At 43.8% G+C, this 22448-nt stretch overlaps 1 protein-coding gene across 2 annotated transcripts; it reads right to left on the bottom strand.

Moving 5' to 3' along the window:
- Window positions 1-7725: 7725 nt before the first annotated feature.
- On the bottom strand, window positions 7726-21882 carry HUS1 (HUS1 checkpoint clamp component). Of its 2 annotated transcripts, XM_065665616.1 has the most exons (9): window positions 21755-21882; window positions 21224-21351; window positions 20525-20701; window positions 19909-20016; window positions 18871-18945; window positions 17915-18014; window positions 17449-17577; window positions 16848-16946; window positions 7726-10734 (listed from the first exon to the last, which is right to left on the bottom strand). In XM_065665616.1, exons 1-8 carry the CDS (start codon window positions 21804-21806, stop codon window positions 16864-16866), a joined length of 852 nt encoding a protein of 283 aa, XP_065521688.1. In that variant the 5' UTR covers window positions 21807-21882; the 3' UTR covers window positions 7726-10734; window positions 16848-16863. The 2 variants fall into 2 exon arrangements, with proteins under 2 accessions (XP_065521688.1, XP_065521687.1); XM_065665615.1 differs by having other exon boundaries at window positions 7726-16946; window positions 21755-21881.
- Between the last annotated feature and the right edge of the window lie 566 nt (window positions 21883-22448).

Here is a 22448-nt window from a genome sequence, read left to right as displayed (position 1 = left end):
CCATCCACGACCAACTGTAGTACTTTAATTTTAAATATAAACATTTATATGAAGATGAACTGCTTTAACCTAGCCTGGAGAACCACAGAGGCCTGATCACTACTTGTTTTTGCCAGCTCCAGCCACTTCCCATCCTGAAAGGAGAGGTTGTGTTTCTACAAAGCATTATTTGTGCTTCCAGGAAAATCCATAGGTTCAAACACTGCCTACAACTTCAGAGCACCATGAACTGCTGAGGACAGATACTCCTGGGAAAGCCTCAGTGTGCACTGAACTCAGTGATGAATCCAGCAGAGCAGTTTAAGCTCCATCCACAGTAGGAAAGGAAGCCCAGGATCAAGCGGTTTGGAAGCTGGGGAGAAGTACAGCTTTTCTGTTACCTCTGAATAAAGACAAGAATGTAAAATTAAACAAAGTTTCACTCTTTCCTGCCAGCATATGGGTCTTGTGCTAGCTTTACCTTGCTTTTTCTCTCTGATACCATTTTCCATCATTTCTTGTCCTGAAAAACTGTATCATCTGCTTCACCCCAGAGTATAAAGAATACTGAAACCAATGCATCTCTAAAACCATATTATCAAATTTCCTTTCATGGTACTTTACCAGCTTTAGTATCTCCTTTCTGCACTCCGGGGAACTTGAAAATGCTCTTATACACAGCCTTTCACCTTTTTATTGTTTGCTCATGTTCTGCCCAGGATTTAAGTTGCAAAATACGACTATTTTAATTGTGTCATTTCAGGTAACATCACATACACAGTGCAGACAGAAGCTTTTACCAACTAGAATCGCTGCTGCCAAACAGAATTGATGCATTACTGTGTGGTGGGTCTCTCCACATGCTCCAGCATCAGAGAGATAACAGAGATAGGAGACATTCCACTTGACCTCCCCACCAGCCAGCTGGATCATTGTGTGCAGAAGATACTGGCCCAAATCTTTTCCTGACTAGTCCAGTCTTAGGCTCTGAAGCATGGGTTGCTTTGTGAGTTTTTCTCACTAAGCTCAACTGTTTCTCATCTTTTCCATGCTCATGGAACTGGGAGGGATCAGGTCTCCCAGAAGGGGGCTCATTCTCTTTGCCAGTTCATCTCATCATTGTTGTCTACACAGCAGGCCTGAGGGAAAAACTTGCTTTTAGTTCCCTGACAAGAGCTCCAAGCTCCACAGTGCACACGCCACTGTGATCATTGCTCTGCCACGGTATGTACCATTAGGCACTTGTTCAAGAGCAAGCATGCACAGATGCTATTTGGGACGTTACAATGAAGAACGATAAGGCATAGAGTTTGGAAATATTATTCAGGAATCGTTATTCCTGCAATAAAGAGCCAGTTTTCACTCACTCCCCTCAATTCCACTCTCTTTCCAGCAGGGACACTGGGTGAAAAACAATATATGAGCACAAATGAAACAATAAAGTCTTATTAAAAAAAAAAAAAAAAATCACCCATACTGTTTGCCAAATCTCCCTCCTGCTGGTTTAAAGCCATTCCCCCTTGTCCTATCCCTACATGTTCTTGCAAAAAACTCCCTTTCCAACTTTCTTGTAGCCCCTTTAGGCACTGGAAGCTGCTCTAAGGTCTTCCTGGAGCCTCCTCCTGGCTGAGCAACCCCAACTCACTCAGCCTTCATCGGAGAGTTGAAAAAGATAGCAAGTAGATGTAAAAGCAAAGAATCATCTCTGACTCCTACCGATTTCTGAACTTTGGCATTTCCCCCCTCTCCCCCCCCCCCCCCCCCCCCCCATCCTCAAGTCTACAACTTTGCATTCTTTTGCTGAACAGATTTAGGTCAAAGAAGAATACAAGATCCTGCTATCGTAGTCAGTGCCTCAAAGTAACACAGTTCTTCAGACCTTGCTGGTTGAGGTAAGGGATTAAAAGGAGAAGCAAAGAGCCACACCTCAGCCCCTCCAAGGCAGCTCAGCAGTCAGTGGAAAGCTACAGTTTCTCCACTGTAGAATAGTGGTCAATCAGGACTCCGGATGATCAACTCTCACTCAGGATTCTTGGCTACTTTGCAAAATGGTGTCGTGCACGCTCTGCTCTGTCACAAAGCCACTTCTCTGCACACAAAACTGTAATGACCAACACCCAGGCTTCACAAAACAGGCAGCAACTTTCAGAGGCTATATGGAAGCCAGATGCCTGTTTAGACCCTCCTCCCACAAGGGAAAACCCCAGCCAGAAGCTGCAAAAAGAGCAAGGAAAGTATTTTATCTCTGTCTTCTATGGATATGACGCTGCAAAAAGAAGCAAGGGAAGTATTTTATCTCTGTCCTCTATGGATATGGTTACCAAACAAGCCCTGCAGAGAAAGTAATACTTACTTTTAACACTCTCTTGTAAATATCTCATTGTAAGGCATCATCTCTAGAAAAAATGTAGTCCAGCCATGCTTTCAAACTGCACTTGAAATAGTCAAAGCTGTAAAGTTATTCGATGCTTTCACAGACAAATACTCCATGAGAAAATTAGGGTTTGGTGCAGTTGTGATTTAACCTCTATAAATACATATGCTTTGAGACATATGCTCTCCAAGTAAGCCCTTGGGCCATTCCAGGCAGTGCACCAGCACCTCAGAGCGTCTGTTATACGCATACAGACCACTAGAAATGGGTAATAATCAGTGGGACTTACTAGACTGGGAAGCACCTCAGCACCATCTCGGATCCAAGCTCCGGGCAGGCAGCACGCAGCACACCTCCGGCCAACAGATGGGTGCCTCTGTACCTTTCGAAGCAAAGCCTCCTACTGCTCTCACCCACCACCTCTTCTTGGAAGCACTGCTCGCTGTCACTGGTCACCATCTTTACTAGCGGGGCAACTGGCTGTTCTGTTGTGGTGGGGGTGCGTCACTAGCCCCCTGCAGAAGCGGTTCTGGGTGGGGATGTCAGGCTTTGGAGGAAGCCCCTGCCTTTTACTTGTTTTCTCCTCCTTCCGCTGTTTTGGGGGGCTTTTTTGAGTTTTGAGAGGGACTAACTACCTCTCTCCCTTCCGTGTGCTCCGGGGGACAGTTGTGTCCTCTGCACCGTGGCCTGCAGGTCCCCCACGGCCGGGGCTCGGAGCCAGCAGCCGCGCTCCCTCCCCGCCTGCCTGATGCCCTCAGGCCTCTGACGGGCGCCCCTCAGCCCTCAGCAGCAGGACATCCTCCCGCGGGCCGCTCCTCGGCTCGTCCCTGTCCCCTCAGCGGAGACGCGAGGACGCTTTGCAGCCGCTGGGGCCGCCTCGCAGCCCCTTCCTTCCCTCAGCCCGCACCGCGGCGTCGCCCTGAGGTGAACCCTCCCCTTCCCGCCCGAACCGCCGCGCTCCCCGGGCGCTCTGTTACCCCCTTCTGCCACCGCCCACCCTGATGGAGCTGCTGAGGGCTCCTGCGGGAGGCATGGCGGGGGCTGGGCCTTCTGCGTGGCTCTTGCCCTGCTGGGCGTGAGGTAACGGCAGTGCCCATGTCACAGCGCCCTTTGGATTCGCTCCCAGATGTTGCGAGCGGACAGCATGGAGGAACGCTGCTGAGAGCTTGAGATCCTGCTGCTAGCCTCAGTGCTGCCTGCTGCTCAAAGACCCAGAGCAAGGGCAGCTGGCACAGGGTGCCCAGGGAAGCTGTGGCTGCCCCATCCCTGGCAGTGTTCAAGGCCAGGTTGGATGCAGCTTGGAGCAACCTGGTCTGGTGTGAGGTGTCCCTGCCCATGGCAGGGGGTTAGAACTGGATGAGCTTAAGGTCCTTTCCAACCCAAACCATTCTGTTGTTCTACAATACAAGAATTAAAGCCATATCAGGCCTTTTCCCCTTTTCAAAATACTTCAGTGCCTCTCTATATATAATTTAAATACATAACAGGGCCTGTACTACGCTTTCACACCGTGAGTAGCTGCAAGGGTTCATCTTGTTTTCCTGCAGCACATGAAAAGAGTGGTGACTGCAAAACCCAATCTGCCCCCCTTTACTGCCCACTCTTAGACTGGCTTCAGCGGGGTCCCAAAGACCAAATGCCACTTGTGACCGAAGCGCACGTCGTCTTGCTTAGCTTCATCCAGAAGGAGTCCGGTTGATGTGCTCCAAGGGCACTCCACAATGCGAACTGAAGTAGTGTAAAAGCAGACTACCAGGAGGTTCACATCAAGAGCAGCTTCCTGATCCAAACAAGCTGACTTGGCTTTTCTGTGTAATTAATTACAGATGTTCAGAGCATCACAGCACTCCCTTGGTGTTTGCTTAGGTCAGAAGTCAGAACTGCAGCAGTAACACTTCTGGAAAGGGCTTTGTTTCAAGACAAAAAATTATTTCCCAGCATTGGTAGCAAAAAAATGTAGGCTCCTTCCTAAAGATCACTGTGTTTTTAGAGGAATTTATTTTATAAATACCTGTATTCTGTATTCTGTAACACCAAAATATACATGATGCATAGATTTACTTTGTGTTTGTCTGCTTCGTAAAACAAATAATCTAATCCCATTTGGTTACGATGGAGCAGCGTATTCCTGACTGATGCTCTACAGCACAAACACGGAGTTTTATGACACTGATCTGTGTGCACGTGTGCCAAGATTCAAAGCCTGTATTACTGCAGGCTGTAGGTAAAATGCTGTAGGCTGGGTGCAAAGCCCCTGGTGGGGTGCTGGAAAACACAGAGGCCAAAAAGTCAAGTCTAAACTAGGTAATGGGCTCCCTCATTACCTCTTAAGGTCAAAATGCGAGTTTTACTTCAGACTTAGCAGAGGATATCATTACCACCAGACTGGGTTATTGGTACCATTCAAGATTGGCCAAAGGTCACATATTGAAAGCATCAGAATCAGCTCCTGCAGCACCTTCAATTTTTATTGGAATTCACCCAACCAGTCCTAGGGAAGGTTTAACATTGTTGGGATATGAGATCATTATAGCCCAAGCTGGTGTGACAAGAGACCATAATAGTGATGTTTCTGAAAAGGTGGATTGGGAAGCGGAGATTTATAATCCAAATAAGACAGTGATAAAGGAGCTTGTTCTTATTATTCTTAATAAGAAGCACAGAATTTCCTGTACTAAACCAAATTAGTAAAGAGATTTCCATCTGGGAGACAGTGCTGTGCTTTGTCCACATTGTTCTAACAACAGTCAAATCAAGTATTTGAAGTCAGAAACTTGTTTGAAGACTATCCGCAAAGCAAATGACGCTTTTTATGTGCAACAGGACATAGTGTCCCTCAGGGCACAGTGTGTTGCAATAGTACTTCTGCCTCTCAGAGCATTTTAGCTACTGTCATGTATAGACAAGTTGCTATTTTTCTTATGAGACAGAATAAAAACAGGTGATGCTGCCAAAAGAAATTTAAGATGCTTCTTCCTAATGTGCCTTCGCTGACACTGAGAGCCACAAAAACATTTCTGCATCTCTGGATAGCATTCCTCCTGTGTACCCTCATAGTTTTAGTTCGCAGCTCTTCTTTGCCTGTAAATAACTTTGAAAGAGGGCTTCTGACATACAGATCTATTACTATTCACTTCAGGAATACAGTGCAGCAAAAGTTACCATCCCTGACAGTAGTAAACATCCTGTGGACTGTCCTTGTGGAAAGAGGCATATGCCATTTACTAGTCAGTCTGGATGGAGGTTAAGCTATAAGCAAGCTGGGACAGTGTGCCTCTACCATCACTTGTTCTGCAGGAGGAAACAGTGGCTGCCTTCTCTCGTGATTTCTAGGAAGCAGCAGACTTTCAGCCTCCAAAATGAGCAATGTCAACCTCCTATCACAAGGACTAAATCAAACACCAAGGAGCCGGCTGTATAAAGGAGATGAGTGGTGTGGTCTAAGTGACACCACAGCTATAGGTGGGTGCAGATGGGCACTGGCACACACCTTAAAGGAATCTCTCCTAAGCAAGCTTTGTTATACAAAGAGCAAAGCTGTGAGCCATTGCAGTGTCTCTCAAAGTGTGGAGGGTATCATATAGCTCGTCTTTTGTCCTAATGTTTACTACATCTGTAAGGGGGGATATTATTACACTGTTAAAAAAGAAAATTGGGTATTCCTGAAAGACTCCTTAATAAAAGGGGGGAAAAAAGCTGTTTAACCAACTGGAAAAAGTAAACCTGGTGCTTACTCCCTTTCAGACCCTGAAAGTGGGATGGGATTTCTCTTTCATAAATGTATTAATAATTATGTATTTTTTGGATGTCCATTTGTCTGTCCATGGACTGGACGTGGCTTTCTCTGAATTTGGCCCCAAATTTAAGAGAATCCATGCATTTGTGGAGTTTATTACCTAGCACGGAGATTTTGTTCTCTGTCTTCAGGCATCGTTAGGTTGTTGGACAGTCCCTTTCGGGAAGAGCCAATAATCTTTTAATCTCTTTGTGTACTTCAGCCCCAAACATCAACTCCAGTGCACACCCAGCTTTGGAAGATGAAGTCACCATTGGCAGCTGGAGGTCTCATTCTGCTGGCAAGAGCTGGTGTGCAGCAACAGCTTTGCCCTTTGTGTCAACAAAGTCTTGGGGTACCTTTGTCAACAGCATTTGTACTTCAGACAAAAAAGCAGCTGGTAAAGATCATCATGGTGACAAGTAACATAAGGTGCTCCCCTTACTTCTTTGTTATTTATGAGTTCTGTGGCCTTCCTTAACTCAGGGCACCCGTTAATAAAGTTATTTAACACAGTTGGGAAGTTGCAAGTGAAACAACAGACAAATGAAGAATATTTTCAAAGAATCCGTGTCTGTGAGCAAATCTCAGCAAGGGCTGAGGAGCTGATACATGCAGTGAAGTCAGGGAGACGCACACCAATTACAGCAGGCTTTGTATCAGCCCCTTAATGCATACCAATATTGAAACACTCAGTTACTCAAGAATGGATTTAAAGTACACGACTAAGTGCTACACAGAACAATTTTAACAACATTCACACACATCTGTAAGGAAGTAACATGTGCTTTGTGTTACTTCAAGCCTGAGATGCTGCAAGCAAAAGCAGTCTGTCTTAAATACAAAAAAAACCCAAACCCAAAAACCCACCCCAAGCTTTTTCTCTGCAGTCAGAGCAAATGGTGTCCGTTAGCTTCTCAGTAACAGAAACCAGATGCAGAATGGCCATCCAATCCTCTCAGTTTGCCCCCAATTTAGGCTGCTGATATTACATTAAAAGAAACGTGTGGAATTGTTCAGAAATGATGTAATAGCCATCCAAACACAGATTGTAACTCTCTGTTACTGTTCTATCTGCTAATGCAATCATTCTTGGGTGGCTGTGGGGATGCATCAGACATAATAAAACACAGTAGAAATAGCTGTTTGCCTGAAATACATCAGCAGCTGTTACAAACTTAGTGTCTTGAACTAAAGGGTTAGATCATGTAAATAACAGAAACTGACTTTCTAGGCCTTTCTAGGGCTTTACGTCTTTGAAGAGAAGCTGACCCACTCCGGCAACAGCATGTAGCAGATAGAGCATTTGCTTTCGGTAGGAATGGTAGCCAAAAATGGTTACAAATACTTGAAGCCTACGGGGCAACATTAAGGTTTTCCCTTAAAATATATATAATAAACTTCTATTAAAAACAAGGTTTAAACTTTTAATCATGATAGACTGGACTTTTTGGGGATCTGCCCTTTGAACAAATGTTTGACTGCCTCTACCAACTCCATTAGAATGAATGCTGCCTCATGATCAGGAAGCTACAGTCAGGTCTCATTAAACATGTGAGACATACAACAGCTTAAACAGAGCATCAGAAGCCAGTGAGGACAGGAAAATACCACTGTCCCAGTGAAAGGCAGAGCAGAGGTCTTTTATTAACAGGTTGTGATTCCCCATGGCCAAGGACATGTGGCCTTTGTCTAAGAGACAAACAAAGACAGAAAGGATGCCAAAATCAGCCCCAAAATGATTTGTTACTGGTGGGTAGGCAACTGCTGTGTGAAAGACTAAGCAAAAAGGAAAAAAAAAACATTAATTACTACAGTTATACAGCTCACAAGCTACTATCATTTGGAGTCTTTTGAGCCATCCATCCCTTTGTTCTCTTGGAAGTAGAGGACATGCATGACACAAAGTCCTTTGGCTTGTTTTCTGCACAGAGAAGGTTCTATGATTTTAAGGCACTTACACACTGCTGTATCTGCCTGGGAAGACCTTAGTGTAGCTAAAGACCACTAGCTGTTGATCCGGCAACAAAAATACCCTGAAACCTAAGATGGAAGAAGCGCACCTATAAAATCTTACGATTGGCCAGTCCCACTTTTTCAGGGATAAGTAATGACCCTAATCTCATCTTTCTTTCATTGAAGAGGACACAGGAGAACAGTGTAGAATGCTTATCAGTTCACACTTCTAATACATTTGTGTGCAATTAGGTTTTATATATAAACTGAATTTTACAACATCCTAAAATATTCAGTATTAATCATCTTTTTGTTGATGGCATCAGAGTGGGTTTGTTAAAATGTGGAAATAATCAACACATTATCAGTTTTTGAAGCAGGTGGCCATTCTGATGCAGAACACAATGTACATTTTAAGGAAAGGAGAATAAACTTAGAGGAACTTGGATTCAGCCTTGGCTGTTTCCACTGGGCTGCACATCACTGCTTCTCTGTGGTAACTGTGTTTATGAAATCCAAGCCAGCTCCCACTAACCTCCCCCCATCCACCTCCACCGCTCAGTTAGCATTTATACATAGCATGCATTTCTGTAATGAAAATAAATGAATTAAGATAGATTGAATTTCCCTCTAGAAACAGGATCTACTTAAAAAGTAAACAAAAGATTATCATCTATTTAACTTTTGTAGTATAAATGCTCCAACGCAGTTAGCCAGACATGAAAAAGACTCAGTCCTACCATCCATTCTAAAGCTCCTTAATCACGATACCATATAATAAGGTCATTTTCTCAGGTTTGGGATATATTTGGACATTTCCCATAAGCTTTAGTAGAACCAGACCTACATGAACATGAACTAAATCCTCTCTCCCTTCTATGTTTTTAGTGAATCTAGATACTTTCTGATTATGTTTTATAAACATTGAGGTTTAATATCTTCTAGCTTTCATTGCTCTAAATGCTTAAGACTGATTCTTTCCAAGAGATCTGCACAGCTTGAACATATAGCGTGGGCTGGCATGAAAATCACTTGATAAGCCTCTAGAGCCCATGTTTAACTGCAGGTCTGACTCGCCAACTGTTAACAGCCTCACAGGGCCTGGAAAAGCTGCAAATGTGGACAAAGTCTACAAAGGAATTCCTTGTTTTCTGGCTTTTCTGCAGCAAAAGTTGAACTCCTTTTATCACCGTAGTTTAACTTCCATATTACTTGATTCACAAAGTAAAGAGTCACAGATCCTGCTTTAAGCAATCTGAGCAGGTACTTTTATAGTGTGGCAGGAGAAGGGATATAGATCTGACTTAATGGGAGGTGATGAAGATTAAAATGGGCTTCAAAGGGGGAGCAAATGGAACAACCAGTGATCCCAACTACTGGGCAAAAATGAAAGGCAGGCAACAGGAAGTTAAAGTGTCAGGAACATCCAGCTGCCTTCACCAGCTGCAGAGGCTCCTGAAATACATGTAAATTTGAAGTTTTGGTCCCACATTTCCCCCCAGTTGTCTGTTCAACCTCTACTAAGGTACTCAAGGCAACAAAGCACCTTGTGATCTTAACTGCTGAAGACATTTACCTCCCAAAAGCTTCTGCCTGAGAGAAAATACTTAACTGTCAAATTGCCAACAAGGAGCATTAAAGAAAAGCACTGGAGGTTGAAGGAGCCTTTTTTTACTTTTTCAGGAATATTGTTTTTCCAGTCTGAAATTCTGAATTCCTTTTTCAGTTTGGAGAAGTTGCTGTGAATACCTCCCCCCATCATACCCACTAAATAACCTGATCCTGCTTCTCCCCTAGAATTTCTGAGTGCTGCCCTTATTCAGTAATGAGGCTGAGCCTGTTTCTCTCAAAAGTACTGCAGAGCACAATGTTTGTCTATCCATTACACATCTTGGAGAAGCTTACACTTCTGAACTGCTGGTTGCATGAGTAGTAATGCTTTATTGTGGCGAGAGTTCACTGTAAATGTCTATTAAGCGAGACATTTATTTAAGGAGGACCAGAGTGCACCTCTCATGCCAGGGTGGGAGTTAAAATATAAGAGCTATTTGGCCACATTAATCTGGTTACAAGGTCTATCAAGTCTTGATTTTGTCTCCTTCATTTTGAAGAACATTCGTGACATGGCAGGCAAACATACCAGGTAAATGTAATGAGGCATCCAGTCTTCTGTCAAGGCAGGCAGGAGTGAGGGTTTTAGGCTTTGACATGTTGACCAGACATGAAGAAAATGAGAAACTCTCTTGCTGTCCTGATTAACTTTCCCCATCCCTCATTTCAATTTATCAATGCAGAGAGAAGAGAGAAGCAGAGACAGTTCTGCTGCAGCTTTCCTATTCTTCATTCCTCTCAGATGAGATCTTCCATGCTTGGTCCCTCACCTGCCGAAATACAGTAATTGCCACGTACCTCAAAAGACCTCTGCCCTAGTCCTCTAGACTTAAATAAGCTTCTTCCCCAGAAACGTCACTGCCTCCTGACCTAGTACATGGAAACTTATACCCCAAAACCACCAGGATATTGAGAACCCCTTTTGTCAACATAGTAATGAAGGCCTGCTCTGAAAACATCCCTGGTTTGCCATATGCGAGGTTCAAGGGCTGTGAGATGAAGCAGGGTTCTTCAGCATCTCAAGATAAGCCTGGAAGATCTGGCAAGACAAAGAACCAAACACAATCAAGGTCTCATCTCAAGCTGTGTTCTCTCCAAGTAGTTTATCCCAAGGGAATGATGACTTATAGAGCTGTCCTGGCACCATGTCCTGTGCTTAGTCTTCCAGTTATCAGTAGCTCATTTTCATTATGTTTATTTTTTCCATGAAGTCACTGTCTGTATCTAAATAAAGTGGGTTTAGATTATATAAGGAAATTCCAACGTCTTCACTTCTCTCACACAAAGCTCAACATAACAATCCCATAGGTCTATTCCTGTAAACTTTAACAGAAGATAGTGAAACATAATACCACATGAGATAATTCCTACTAATAAACCATGTCTCTGTCTATGGGATTACCTCTCAAGGCTCCAGTTTCTAAGTGTAACTGACTGTATTTAAGAACTTTCTGCTGCAGCAGCAGCAGATAGTTAAGGAAATTTCTCTGATTCATTACTTTAAAACTTAAAATATCTGTATTTCAGTTTTACACACACAAGTATTTTTGAACAAATTGTTCAGTACAGAGAAGGCTGAAAATCCAGATTTAGGCAGGACGATACAAAAGGTCAGTAATACAAACAAGCACAGGTTCATCATCAGCCAAACCAAAATCTGTAAGGTGCAGACAATGCCACTTTAAGAACACAAACCGAGAAGTGTTTGTTAGCTCTCATTCAGGTCAGTGGACTTCCTAAAGATATGCTTGAAGTAGGATGGAAAAGAGAACATGTTGAAATCCTCGGGACAAGCAACACTCTACAGACCCAAATGCCCCCCCTATATATTGTACAGATGTTTTGAGTACATAGCAGATCCCTAGGGAGGCGTTACCTCCCTCTAGTTCAAGCCTACAGTGGTGGTGATCACCCTGTCTGCATGTGATGAGATTTTCATGCCACCCATGCAAGCAGGCAAATAGAAGCTCATTTGTCAAATTAGTCTAGTTTGTGTAAAAGAAAAATCCAAAATCATAGGGTCTCTGCAGCCTTCTCTCTGTAAATATATTCACCCCCTGCAACTCACAGGCTAACACAGAATGAAGGAAATAAGGCTTTGTGGTCCTATCATTAAAATATTGGCAACTGTAGCCACACATACCATACTTGAGGGAGTTAATCACTCATTCCCCCTCTAAGGGGCCTAGTCAAATAGCTACCATTAGAGTCATACAAGCCAAGCCAAATCAAAACAAACCCCCATGCCAGTGGCATGTCAGTGTTTGTATCTTCATCAGGAATGCCAATGCCTTCTGGAAATACAAACGTCATGACTCGAATTTGTGATTTATTTTCCGCTTCCAGAAGAAATGTAACAACTGAGATCTATGCAGAGGGTTCCTGTACCACCTCCCTGCTCCAAATCACTGAAAGCTCCGCAAAGCCATATCTTTCAGCTGCCGTAAACTGGTGTAGCTACTGATTTCAAACGCACTAAGCTGATTTATGCCAGCTGTGAGTTGGCCACTATAAATTAACAGATACCTATGAGCTGATCAGAAATCTAATACCTGCGTACAGATAATGCCATACTATTTCACAATATTAGAGGTAACTCCTTGAATTGCTAGTTTGCTTCTAAGTTCTTTGAGGAGTGATTAATTCACCCAAAGTGACCATGGTAGGTAAAGTTTTCTAGCAGATAGCAACATGGACAGTTCCTTTGAGTAAAACAAAGGCTGAAGTTGTTCCCAGTTTTTGCTGAAAATTACACAAGTACCAGCAAATGAGTGGACATCACTTAAAATGCTTGAAGATCTGAGAGTGATTTACCTTTTGCTTGTATTACGTAACACATAAATGTCTGCTTTCACATTTGGAAAAGACTTCTGACATTTGACTGAGTACATTTAGGACCCCACAGTTCCCACTGCTGAAGGACTCTCTGATTCTTGAATACCAGAATACATTACTTTGAGCTCCAGTTTGGCATCTTCCATAGGTCGATGACATGACAGTAACCTGAACAAGCTCAGAGAATATGGCATTTAAATCTGGTAAGTGGAAAAAAAATCAACTAATTTGTCAATGCCTTGGTACAAAGAGTGGGGAAGTCCAGCATTCCTTTACTACAAGAAATTGTGCTTCAGATTGTCACCAACAGTACATCACGAAGTGAGATTAAGTAATGATGAACTGACTATGACTTGAACACGTGCCCTCTAACCTAAGGAAAGGATAGCAAAACATTTAAAGCATGAGCCCATGCACATGAATAAAGATGTCCCTGAGTAAGTACCCATGAAGTGATTTAGCCTCTATCAGAGAAGCCAAATGCCCAGAAAATCCTTCATGCATTTATTTGCCACATACTGCACTCAGCTGTTAGTACAGATTCTTGTATTATAGATGAAGCACAGAGAGGCTTAAGTCCAGATTCTGTAAACTAGTCACCTCATCTCAGTTCAGTTACATCTCTCAGGGTCTGCCTACATGATTTCACTGGGTTATTCATGATGCTTGCTCTAGAAACAGTATTTCTGTCATACCTGACAAAATCTGAACAATTCCAGTCTTACATTTAGTCACTGGCCACCTGCCCATCTGAGAAATGGCATTTATAGAAGACTATAACAAAAATCACACCCTCTCACAAACATTATCTGAGGGCCACTGCTTGTTCCTAACTTCACTTTGCTTCAGAAAGCAGAGGAAAGCATTTTCCTACAGCTCTGCAGCACCCTCTATTGTTTTCTTTTTCTAATCAAAATATGCATTGCTGCAGCATTAGCAAAAAAGAATACATGCAGTCTTTTTCTAAAGCAGCATAAAAATAAGGATCAGTAATATAGTACTGTGCAACCAGAAGGCAAGGAAAGCAAAAGGTTATAGGTAAATTTCTGTATCAGTTCACTGATCACACAAAAACTTCCCCTTGAAGGCAGAGAGATTTTAGTTAGCTACTCACTTCAGCAGAGTTGAGCCTAACAATGCAGCAGCTTTGTCTAATAAGACCCAACCAGTGGCTGCAGAATTTAACCTTATAAAACATAAACTAGAAACCGTAACACACAGCATTATACTAGGGCAACTATAAACAACGTGAAATAGGTCTGAAGGTTCGTTAAGTGTTCTCAAATGATGAATTTGTAAGATGTGTTTTGGGTAGTTACAGGAAGTGCCAAACGGATTCTGTTTGTCATACAGTTATGCAGCCACTGCATGGTTACACATTATTATCACTTGTTACAGACTTCAACTGGGGAACAAAAAAGCCCAACACACAAAACACACACTCAAAGCAAGATTTGAGTTGGACAGAGTCCATTTGCATGTGAAGCAATACAACTGATCTGAAGATCTAGGAATTCTTTGTATCCCTGAAGCTACTTAAGAACAATTTCCATGGCTCTCTCTTGAAATGCTTGTTTCAACTGAACTCACAAACTTGCCACCGTTCTCTGAATTAACTCTTACTGCCTCCTAAGTGATGAATATAACCCAGTACTGAAGTGGCACGTGTAAATTTGCATAGGTCAAATGCAGAGCTTCATAAAGTTTCATAGAAGATACCGAGAGTCAAAAATCAAATCCAAGAGTCATGAAGGGCCTGAGCTCTTTAACAGCTGCTTTGGCTCAGTACAAAGACATAAAAATTGTTCAGAGCCAGGCAGAGTTAAACGTGGCAGTGAATTCAGAAGCAAGTACATCTGAAAACCCAGGAGCAAGTTAAAAGCCATGTAACGCATATCTAACTTCCTCCTGGGTTTTCTCAACAGGGCAGAAGACCTGCCAGGGACTTGCTTGTGTAAGGCTTATGCCAGAACAAGACAGGTGGGATTGGTTGTGAGGGATGAAGAGCATCTCTGGTCCCTGGGACAGATGGTGGGTCAGGACCAACACCTTGTCTAAGTCCCCTATCTTATAGTTAGAATTTACCCTTTGACATTTCAAGTTTCTCTTCTCGTCATCTAGACCTGACAGAATCTTGCGTGTTCCAAATCAGAGGAAATTTGATTACAGAGGTACCACTAAATGTCAGACCACAGCAGATACTGCAGCATCGGACTTAAAAGTCAGTTACGCCAGGAGTGAGATAACATGTGAAATGTCAGAGCAAATAACCTGCTGTGTTAATCCCGTGGTGCCAGAATGAAACAACTGGTAAAGAAAGTTACCATTTTTCATTACTAACTCAGCAGCTGGTGGTTGGGTCAGGGAATTCTATGCTCTCACCCCCTTCCAAGCTCCTCTAAGACATACTTTAAGAACAGGATGAAAGGAATACAAGATAGCAGAGGCTGGTAGCATGTAAAAATGGGCAGTTAACACTTACATGTCAAGATTTCTTGAAAACCAAAGCCCTGCGATAGGAAATCAATACAGTGTCTGATACAAAATGGGTCGGGATATCTGAGGCAATATATAATCAGTAGTGAAGGATTTTCACTAGCTTTCAAAAGACCAACAGATAGATCAGTATTACAAGCTTCTGTAAAAACCTGGTTTTGTGCTCCATAAGTAACTTTCTTTGCACTGCAGCCAGAACTACTGTTTTGATGAATGTTTCTGGAAAATACTGTGATTTAAACATAGATCAATGGCAATCACACTGCCCTGAAATCAATCCAAGGAATTCAAGTCAACCCAGCAAATGTACTGCAAAAAAAGCAGCAAAACTATCACCTTCAGCAATATAAGCTGAACAGAACTTCAGCATTTCTTCTATTTGCCTCCTGCTTGGAATGTTAACTTCCTGTGTGATGCTTTACAGTGTCCAAGTGCCTTTTTATTTTACTTACAAACGAGCACTTCCATGCACAATGGATGAAGAGGACAGGAGAGCTAGAATGCTATAAAAGAACTGAGTGATCAGAAGGACCAGAATTATATGCATGGATAACATTTGAACAGAACAACAGAAAAATGCAGCACTGTTCCCTTAGGAAGCAGAACCAAAATACACCAGTGCAATGTAGAAACTTGTCAGTTTAAAATGACTTACAAAGCAAAAGCTCTCAGCTGCATAGGTATTCATGTAACAGGTGTCAGATTAAAGTTAAGGCACAAACTTCCAGTAAACATATAAAAAGTACACACACAACCTCGTGCGCTACGTACTTATGTTCAAGAGCAACTACTCCAAAAGTACATATCAGCAAGAGGTCAGAAACATCACCTTCAGCAACAGAGTAAATAAATAGCCTTATACTGTATCCTGCTCAGCAAAATTAAGGTAGCACAGGTATACAAGTGGCTTCAATAAACAATCCAGGAGCAGGGCTGGGCCCTGGCCCACCTACAACATAGTTTAAAGGAGCACAGGATACTACAGCCCAAGCTGGAACAGGATCTGTGCACCCATGGACAGGGAGTGGATAGGGGTCCCTGGTGAGGCTGCTTAGGGCCTCCAAGACCCAATACGGCTCTCAGGGCTCTGACAATTGGATTCACGGATGACAGCAGGTTTAAAACTGAGTATTATTTCCCCTCTGATCAGCATGTACACATCAACAGGACTGCAGGGCTGAGCTGCATCCTTGTGCTTTAGTTAGGTGGGAAGGGTAAGAAAGCCCTGGGCCTGGAGAGATTTCACTTCTGTTGGTGTGTCTAGTGTCCTTCCCTCCAGAACATGAAATGGATCTTTCACTCCATACTCCTGACCTGGACCAGAATTACTGCCCCTTGTGGTGGTTGGGATTTTTTAACAAAAGATAAATGTTCTCACAATTATAACTTCTATATTATAAGCAGATACCAATCTGTCACTCTCCTGCTCCACAGAAATATGACAGTTTAACTTGGAGCTGTATTGTCCAATAATGGATACACCCACCAGCAGCCCCAGAGGCCAAGTCTACCTTTATACTTGTGAAAACACCCCCCTACATTACCTTCCCTGCATCTCAAAGCATCCCAGAAGCACATGCAACTTTCAGCTTTGCTGCCCAGAACGCTCAGATATGCCAGTTCCCCGATGCTGTATCTTTCATAGCAAGTAACTCTTCACAGAAATGGCCTTCTGGATGAGGAGATGTTTTGAGTAATTTCATAAATAAGGAAATAATGTCCATCTAATGGCTGTATCTAACAGCATATCACATGAGAGTACTCCAGCAACTCATGAAAGTTTTCAGACTTGAAGGAAAAGGCCTCAGGTTGGAAAATTACCGAGATTCCAAAGTATTCAGGTAAGTGCTGGAATGAAATACTGAAGCGAAACATCCTCATGAAGCAAGATGAAGTGGACAATTCTTTTACTTACAATATCTGTAAAGAGAAAAAAACCACCACAAATCCAGTTTAAAGCAGGAAAAATACTCTGTCTTCTACAGAATGCCATCATCAGAATACAATGCTTTACCACTTCTGACAGAAGGATGACAAGACGTATCATCCTGTAATATTTAAGTCCTTGAGGGTCTACGAAGCATTACTAAAGAGTCTATGAAAGTTGATACCAAAAAAGGAAGTATGTAATGTATAGGCCTATAATGCTACATCCATGACTTACATCGTCCTCAGGAAGTTCTTAGTATCTGCATTAAACCATAACTCACAGATTTTCTCAGGAAAAACATGCAAAGGTATCAAAATCAAATACAAAACCCTGCTAGAAACTGGGGGCTTTAAGAAACATTAGAAGTTCTCAGGTATAGTAAAACCAGTCAAGTTTCAAACAGACAAAACAGAAGATCTGCTGTTCTGCTCTGACTCATATGGAAAACATCTGTCCTTTACTGGAGTTACCAAGCAGAGCTGCTGAACTTACTGCACAATGCTTTTGTGGGGTTGACCTGCTGTCCAGCAAGCAGCTGCTGCAGCTTCCTGATGTCTATGCAAGCCTCAGCCATGCTTTCTGGATCTCTGTCTTGAGAACTTTGACATCCATCTTCTAATGCTAAAAGAGTAAGAACACAACACTTGGTCAAAACATCAGGAGTTGCAAAACATGTAGGAACATACCTGATAATCACTGAACAGCTGGTACCCAAAGGGGTTGCTTTCAGAAACAGCAGTACAAGGAAGAGAAAGCCCAGTTTTCCTACAAAGTTGTTAAGGATACTGGAATTCCCTCACTAACATGAACTAGCCATTGGCCACATTTTAAGGTTTTGATTGAAAAAAACCTCAATGTATTTGATGCTATTTTGTAAAGACTACCAGAAGGTAAGTACCGTTACCAGCATCACACTGAGATCAGCCAGCCACAAGAGGCAACAAACCTGGAAACTTACCCCAGGAAGGATTTCCCAAGTCTTTAAAATGTGTTGTTACACAAACTAAGTCAGTTTCTATTTTCAAGTTCATTTCTCCACTCAAGTTTGCTTCAATCATCTGCAATACAACCAATCTCAGTTTTAGGCAAGCCTCTTTCACACCGAAGAATTACAGAAGAAGAATTATAAAGTGCAGCTTTGTTCAAGTACAAGCTTCCAGACGCACTTCAGTGCCTTCACAGCTCAACTGTACTTTCTGAAGATGGTTTGAACATCTGAAAGTTCAGCTACATAAAGCATTTCTTATCATTCCTATGAGATGTATCCTAGATCCACCTCCCTGAAATTATGAAAAGAAAGAAATGCCATTGCTCTCCAGTACTTCTAGAACAAGCGCTGGCTTTGGGAAGCTGATGTGTTGAGGAAAGGCTTTAGAAATAGGAGACTGAAGCTAGAGAAATGCAAGGTTTCCTGCATTTGCACCAGCACCCCACAAAGCCAGGGCAGACTGGAAAGCCACCATGTCAGAGTCTGGAGTACAGGCTGACAACCAGGAGCTCTCCATAGGATTTCCTTTAAATCCTACCTCAAGTCTACTTTAAGTTAACTCCAGACACAAGACTCACTTAATGGAGTTTCTTTAATGAAATCAGCTCAGAAGTCTCCAGGTGGCTTCCTCAACAACCACAGTTTCCTAATAGCTATAAAGAGTGGCTTTGTGCAACACAATTCTTTCAAGGATTCAGTATAAAGAGGAAAAGCTTCCAGGAAGCCCAGGACAAGCTCTTCATTGCTAATCCTAAAATAAATCCCATCATCCTCTTCAACCCTTACAGTCTTCAGATGCCTTTAGTGCAATGTCTTATCCCACAACAAGATATAACATGGGGGACTAGTTTGGGCAACAGGGAAACATGCTATGTCCACGATAAAATAAGGTCTGTAGGACACACGTCTGAAGTGCTTTAACTTACAACGTGATTGCTGAGATTCCTCATTCTCTCCACAACACTCTTCATTGTTTTCAGCGCTGGTAGGTAAATACTGACCTAGAAAGACATAAGAACTGCACTGGCACAAGTATTTCATGTGTGACTGGGATGTGATGCATTTATTTCACCCTTCAATCCTATCTTATTTTGAGCTCTGTTATCACTGAGTGCAGGAAGCGCAATATTTAACTGATATCACCAAAGGTCTCAGGAACAGAGGACCTCTTTCCCATTATACCAACAGGCCATCGCTCTGGCAATCACTTCAGACATACAATCCCATCTGTGTTCAAAATAAATGAGAGACAGGTTTTTGCAGATCAGATTCTCACATGAACCCACATCTGTGTTACTGAGCAGTGAAATAGTTCCTACAGCCAAAAGGGGAAGAACACAGTCCCCGTGGTACTGTAATCATTTCTGGCACTGCATCAGTGGAAAGCTGAAATAACAGAACAAAACACATCAAGTTTCTACTAAGTCTTACGTCTTCAGAATTTAAATGTTCTCAACTATAGAAGTAACAGACATCCATAATCTCAAATGGGAGCACATCTGCACAAAGTTCTTTCCTTGAAAGTATGCTAAATGTCAAAAAGGATATAAAAAGATATATAAAAATCACGAGGAAACACATATAGATTAACTCTGCCAGGTGGGCCATGAATTTCAGAAAGAACAGCTTATTTAGGCCACCTGGTACCTAAACAGCTAAAACAGTCAAAACCTGTGTGCTTTGGAAGTGCTCCTACCTAAAGCCATGCAAGTCCTCTGCTCCTCCCTTCCTTCACCCTGAGTATCACAGCAATGACTGGTAATGATTTGCTCTGTTTCTACAGGTTCTGGAGGCTTTCTTGTCAAGATAGAACCCATGTTCCATCACTCTCCAAACCTCTAGCTTCCAGCCTTCCCTCTTTCCTTTCACCTTCTCTCCAAACCTCACTCGTAGTATACACCACAGCAACAGCATTCCACTTACAACCTCCCCTTTCCATAGGGAATATAAAACAAGATGCTTACATCAAAGTCTGGCACACTGGGCTCTCTGAAGTCATTCCATAATCTTCTGGGAATAACCCCCACAGGAATGTCATGTGTCACAATCCTACTGCTGCTTGATAAGGATGGCTTGAGAGAAGAGAGAGGATGCTCTTGCAGTTAAAAACAAGACTGGAATTCTAAATTCAAACTTTTCAGAGCCACTCTGGGAAATACTATAACTGAGTGCACCAGACACTCAGTTCCAGTTTTGCATAGGTTCCTATCAGTCTGCTATTAAGGACAACCAAAAGCAAAACAGAGCCAAAAACTACACTGAAACCTCCTTCATCTAATGGCTTCAGTGAGAAAGCAGTAATCCACACATCTAGAGAATGAAGGAATGGAGAAAAGTAGACATCAGAAAAAGGTGTTTCAAGCATATATCTTTCATTCTTCTACCACCTCTTCCTTGCATTTTGGACAACACAAAGCTGGCTCTGTGTGCTACCACTCATGATGGCAGGAAAGGCTAATGGAAAAATGGCATTTTTCTTCCTTTATTTTCCTAGAATTACACAAAAGCTTCTATTTGATCTTAGGAAAAGCACTTAATTTCTAAAAGCTTTTTCTTAACATGAAGCATGGTTGCACTTACCAGCTCCACAGCGACTCTGAGACAGGGACAGTGTTTGTTAGTCAACTTCATCTTCACTGCCTTAGCATTGTGGGCAGTTTTCAATGCTCTCGACAGGTTCTCAGGCGCCAGCTCTAAATAGATCTCGTTGTGCTCTGCAGTCACTCCTTCCATCTGAAATTCATCGAAGAAATTCTCCTACAGGTTTTTAAGTTGCGAAATAAAACATAGCAAATGAAAATATGACAGAGAGGTAAGTTTTACCTATCCAAACTCAAGCTTAGCATGGCACGTGTACAACAGGAAGCTTTCCTGTGCCTGGCATCACCTGCAAGGGTCAAGACAGGCTGCACAGGCACAAAGGCCCGTTGCTTCAGGCTAAATGTACTGGTTTCAGATCCCCCCTTAACAACTACCAGCCCTCAAAACCAGGGGTGTAAGAGGTGAGTTACAGTTTCTTGTTGCCAGCTTTGACCCTTTTGGGCCAGCCCACACCAAAGCTTTACACGAAGTGACAACCGAAGGGGATGTCCGGCCAGAAACACGCGGTCTGCGTAACCAAAAGGCAGCCCTGCAAGGCAGAACGCCTTCGGTGAACAAGGACACACAGGACTGAGGCCTGGCACACCTCAGGGGAGGGCTGCACATACCATAAACCACCCCGTGCACTGCCCGCTCTGGCCTTCAGTGCCGTGTGGCTGTTGAGTGCCCCGGGCTTACCTGGTTCAGCTCACACCACATACCCACACCGCCATTGGCTACTTTATCACAGAGGATGAAATACAGCTTGCTGACGGTCAGGCGCAGGGTGCAGGTCTTGGCTAACTTGGCGATTGTGTTAATTACACCTGGCGGAGGAAGGGGGATGTTACAGCGGGAACAAACCAGCCCGGCGGAGCGGTCCGTCTCCACAAACGCAGCTCGAGCTGCTGAGGAAGCTCCTAAAATACTTCGGGGCAAGGAGAGGCTGTGGCTGCCCCATCCCTGGCAGTGTGCAAGGAGCAACCTGCCCTAGTGTGAGGTGTCCGTGCCCACGGCACGGGGTTGGGACTGGTTGAGCTTTAAGGTCCTTTCCAACCCAAACCAGCCTCGGGCTCCGTGAAACGCGCTTCACGCTGCCTCCCCCTCGCACCCGCTAAAGGTGTCTGGGCCTCACGGCGCGGGCCGCGGCTACCCCGCGTACCGCCCTTCCCTTTCCTTGGTACAGAAGGTCCCGGCCGCCCGGCCGTGCCCCTGCCCGGGCACACTCACGGCTGAAGTGGTTGAGGCAGGCGAGATCCACCATCTTAGCACGGAAGCGCATGGCGGCCCCCGGCCCTCCGCGCAGCGCCGCCCGCCTCAGGCGCACGGCCGAGGGCGGAGTCTGTCAGGAAAAGGGCGGGCAGGGCCAGGCGCAGCTCGGCAGCCGGGCGGGGGGACGGGTCCGACATGGAGCGTTGGTGAGGAGGAAAGCGGCAATCGTGCGAGAAAGGAGGGAGAACGGAGCTCTGGAACACGCTTTTGCTCTTCCGCAGCCCCAGCCGAGCCACCCAGAGCAATCAAAACACCTGAAGTGCGCTGAGGAAGGACCTGCCCTGCAGGCAGCCTGCCTTTGCGCTGTGCTGGTTCAGTGCGTGCTGTGCAGGGCTCTATGCGGAGACAAGGATCACCTACAAAGCAAAGGAAAACCTTGCTTTACCTGTCCTGCCCATGTGCTGGGTAACTTTCCTACAAGAGACTTGGTCCGTTGCCTCTGTGGTGCTCCTAAGGACTGCAAGGAGCTAAAGACTGGTGCTTTTGTCACACTGCAAGCTCCCCAGCTAAACTGCCTTTCGTTTGACGTTTAAACACTCTGGGGATGCTGCTCACACTGCCCTGATGCTGCCTTTTGACACAGTCACTACAAAGGAAATTAAGAAACAACCGTGTGCCTACACACCGCCACACAGAGGGGTACGGGCTGGAG

Source organism: Lathamus discolor, chromosome 2 (assembly GCF_037157495.1).
Source record: "Lathamus discolor isolate bLatDis1 chromosome 2, bLatDis1.hap1, whole genome shotgun sequence".
Lineage (NCBI taxonomy): Eukaryota > Metazoa > Chordata > Aves > Psittaciformes > Psittacidae > Lathamus > Lathamus discolor.
This window is presented reverse-complemented; position numbering and strand designations above follow the sequence as displayed.

Bases quoted from the DNA above. Each gene is read 5' to 3' on its own strand.
- HUS1 (XM_065665616.1), bottom strand. From the start codon at position 21,806: ATGCGCTTCCGTGCTAAGATGGTGGATCTCGCCTGCCTCAACCACTTC. The intron at 20,702-21,223 runs GTAAGCCCGGGG...AAAAACCTGTAG, and splicing joins TGTGGTGTGAGCTGAACCAG to GAGAATTTCTTCGATGAATT. The intron at 18,015-18,870 runs GTAAGTTAAAGC...GTTGTATTGCAG, and splicing joins GGAATCTCAGCAATCACGTT to ATGATTGAAGCAAACTTGAG.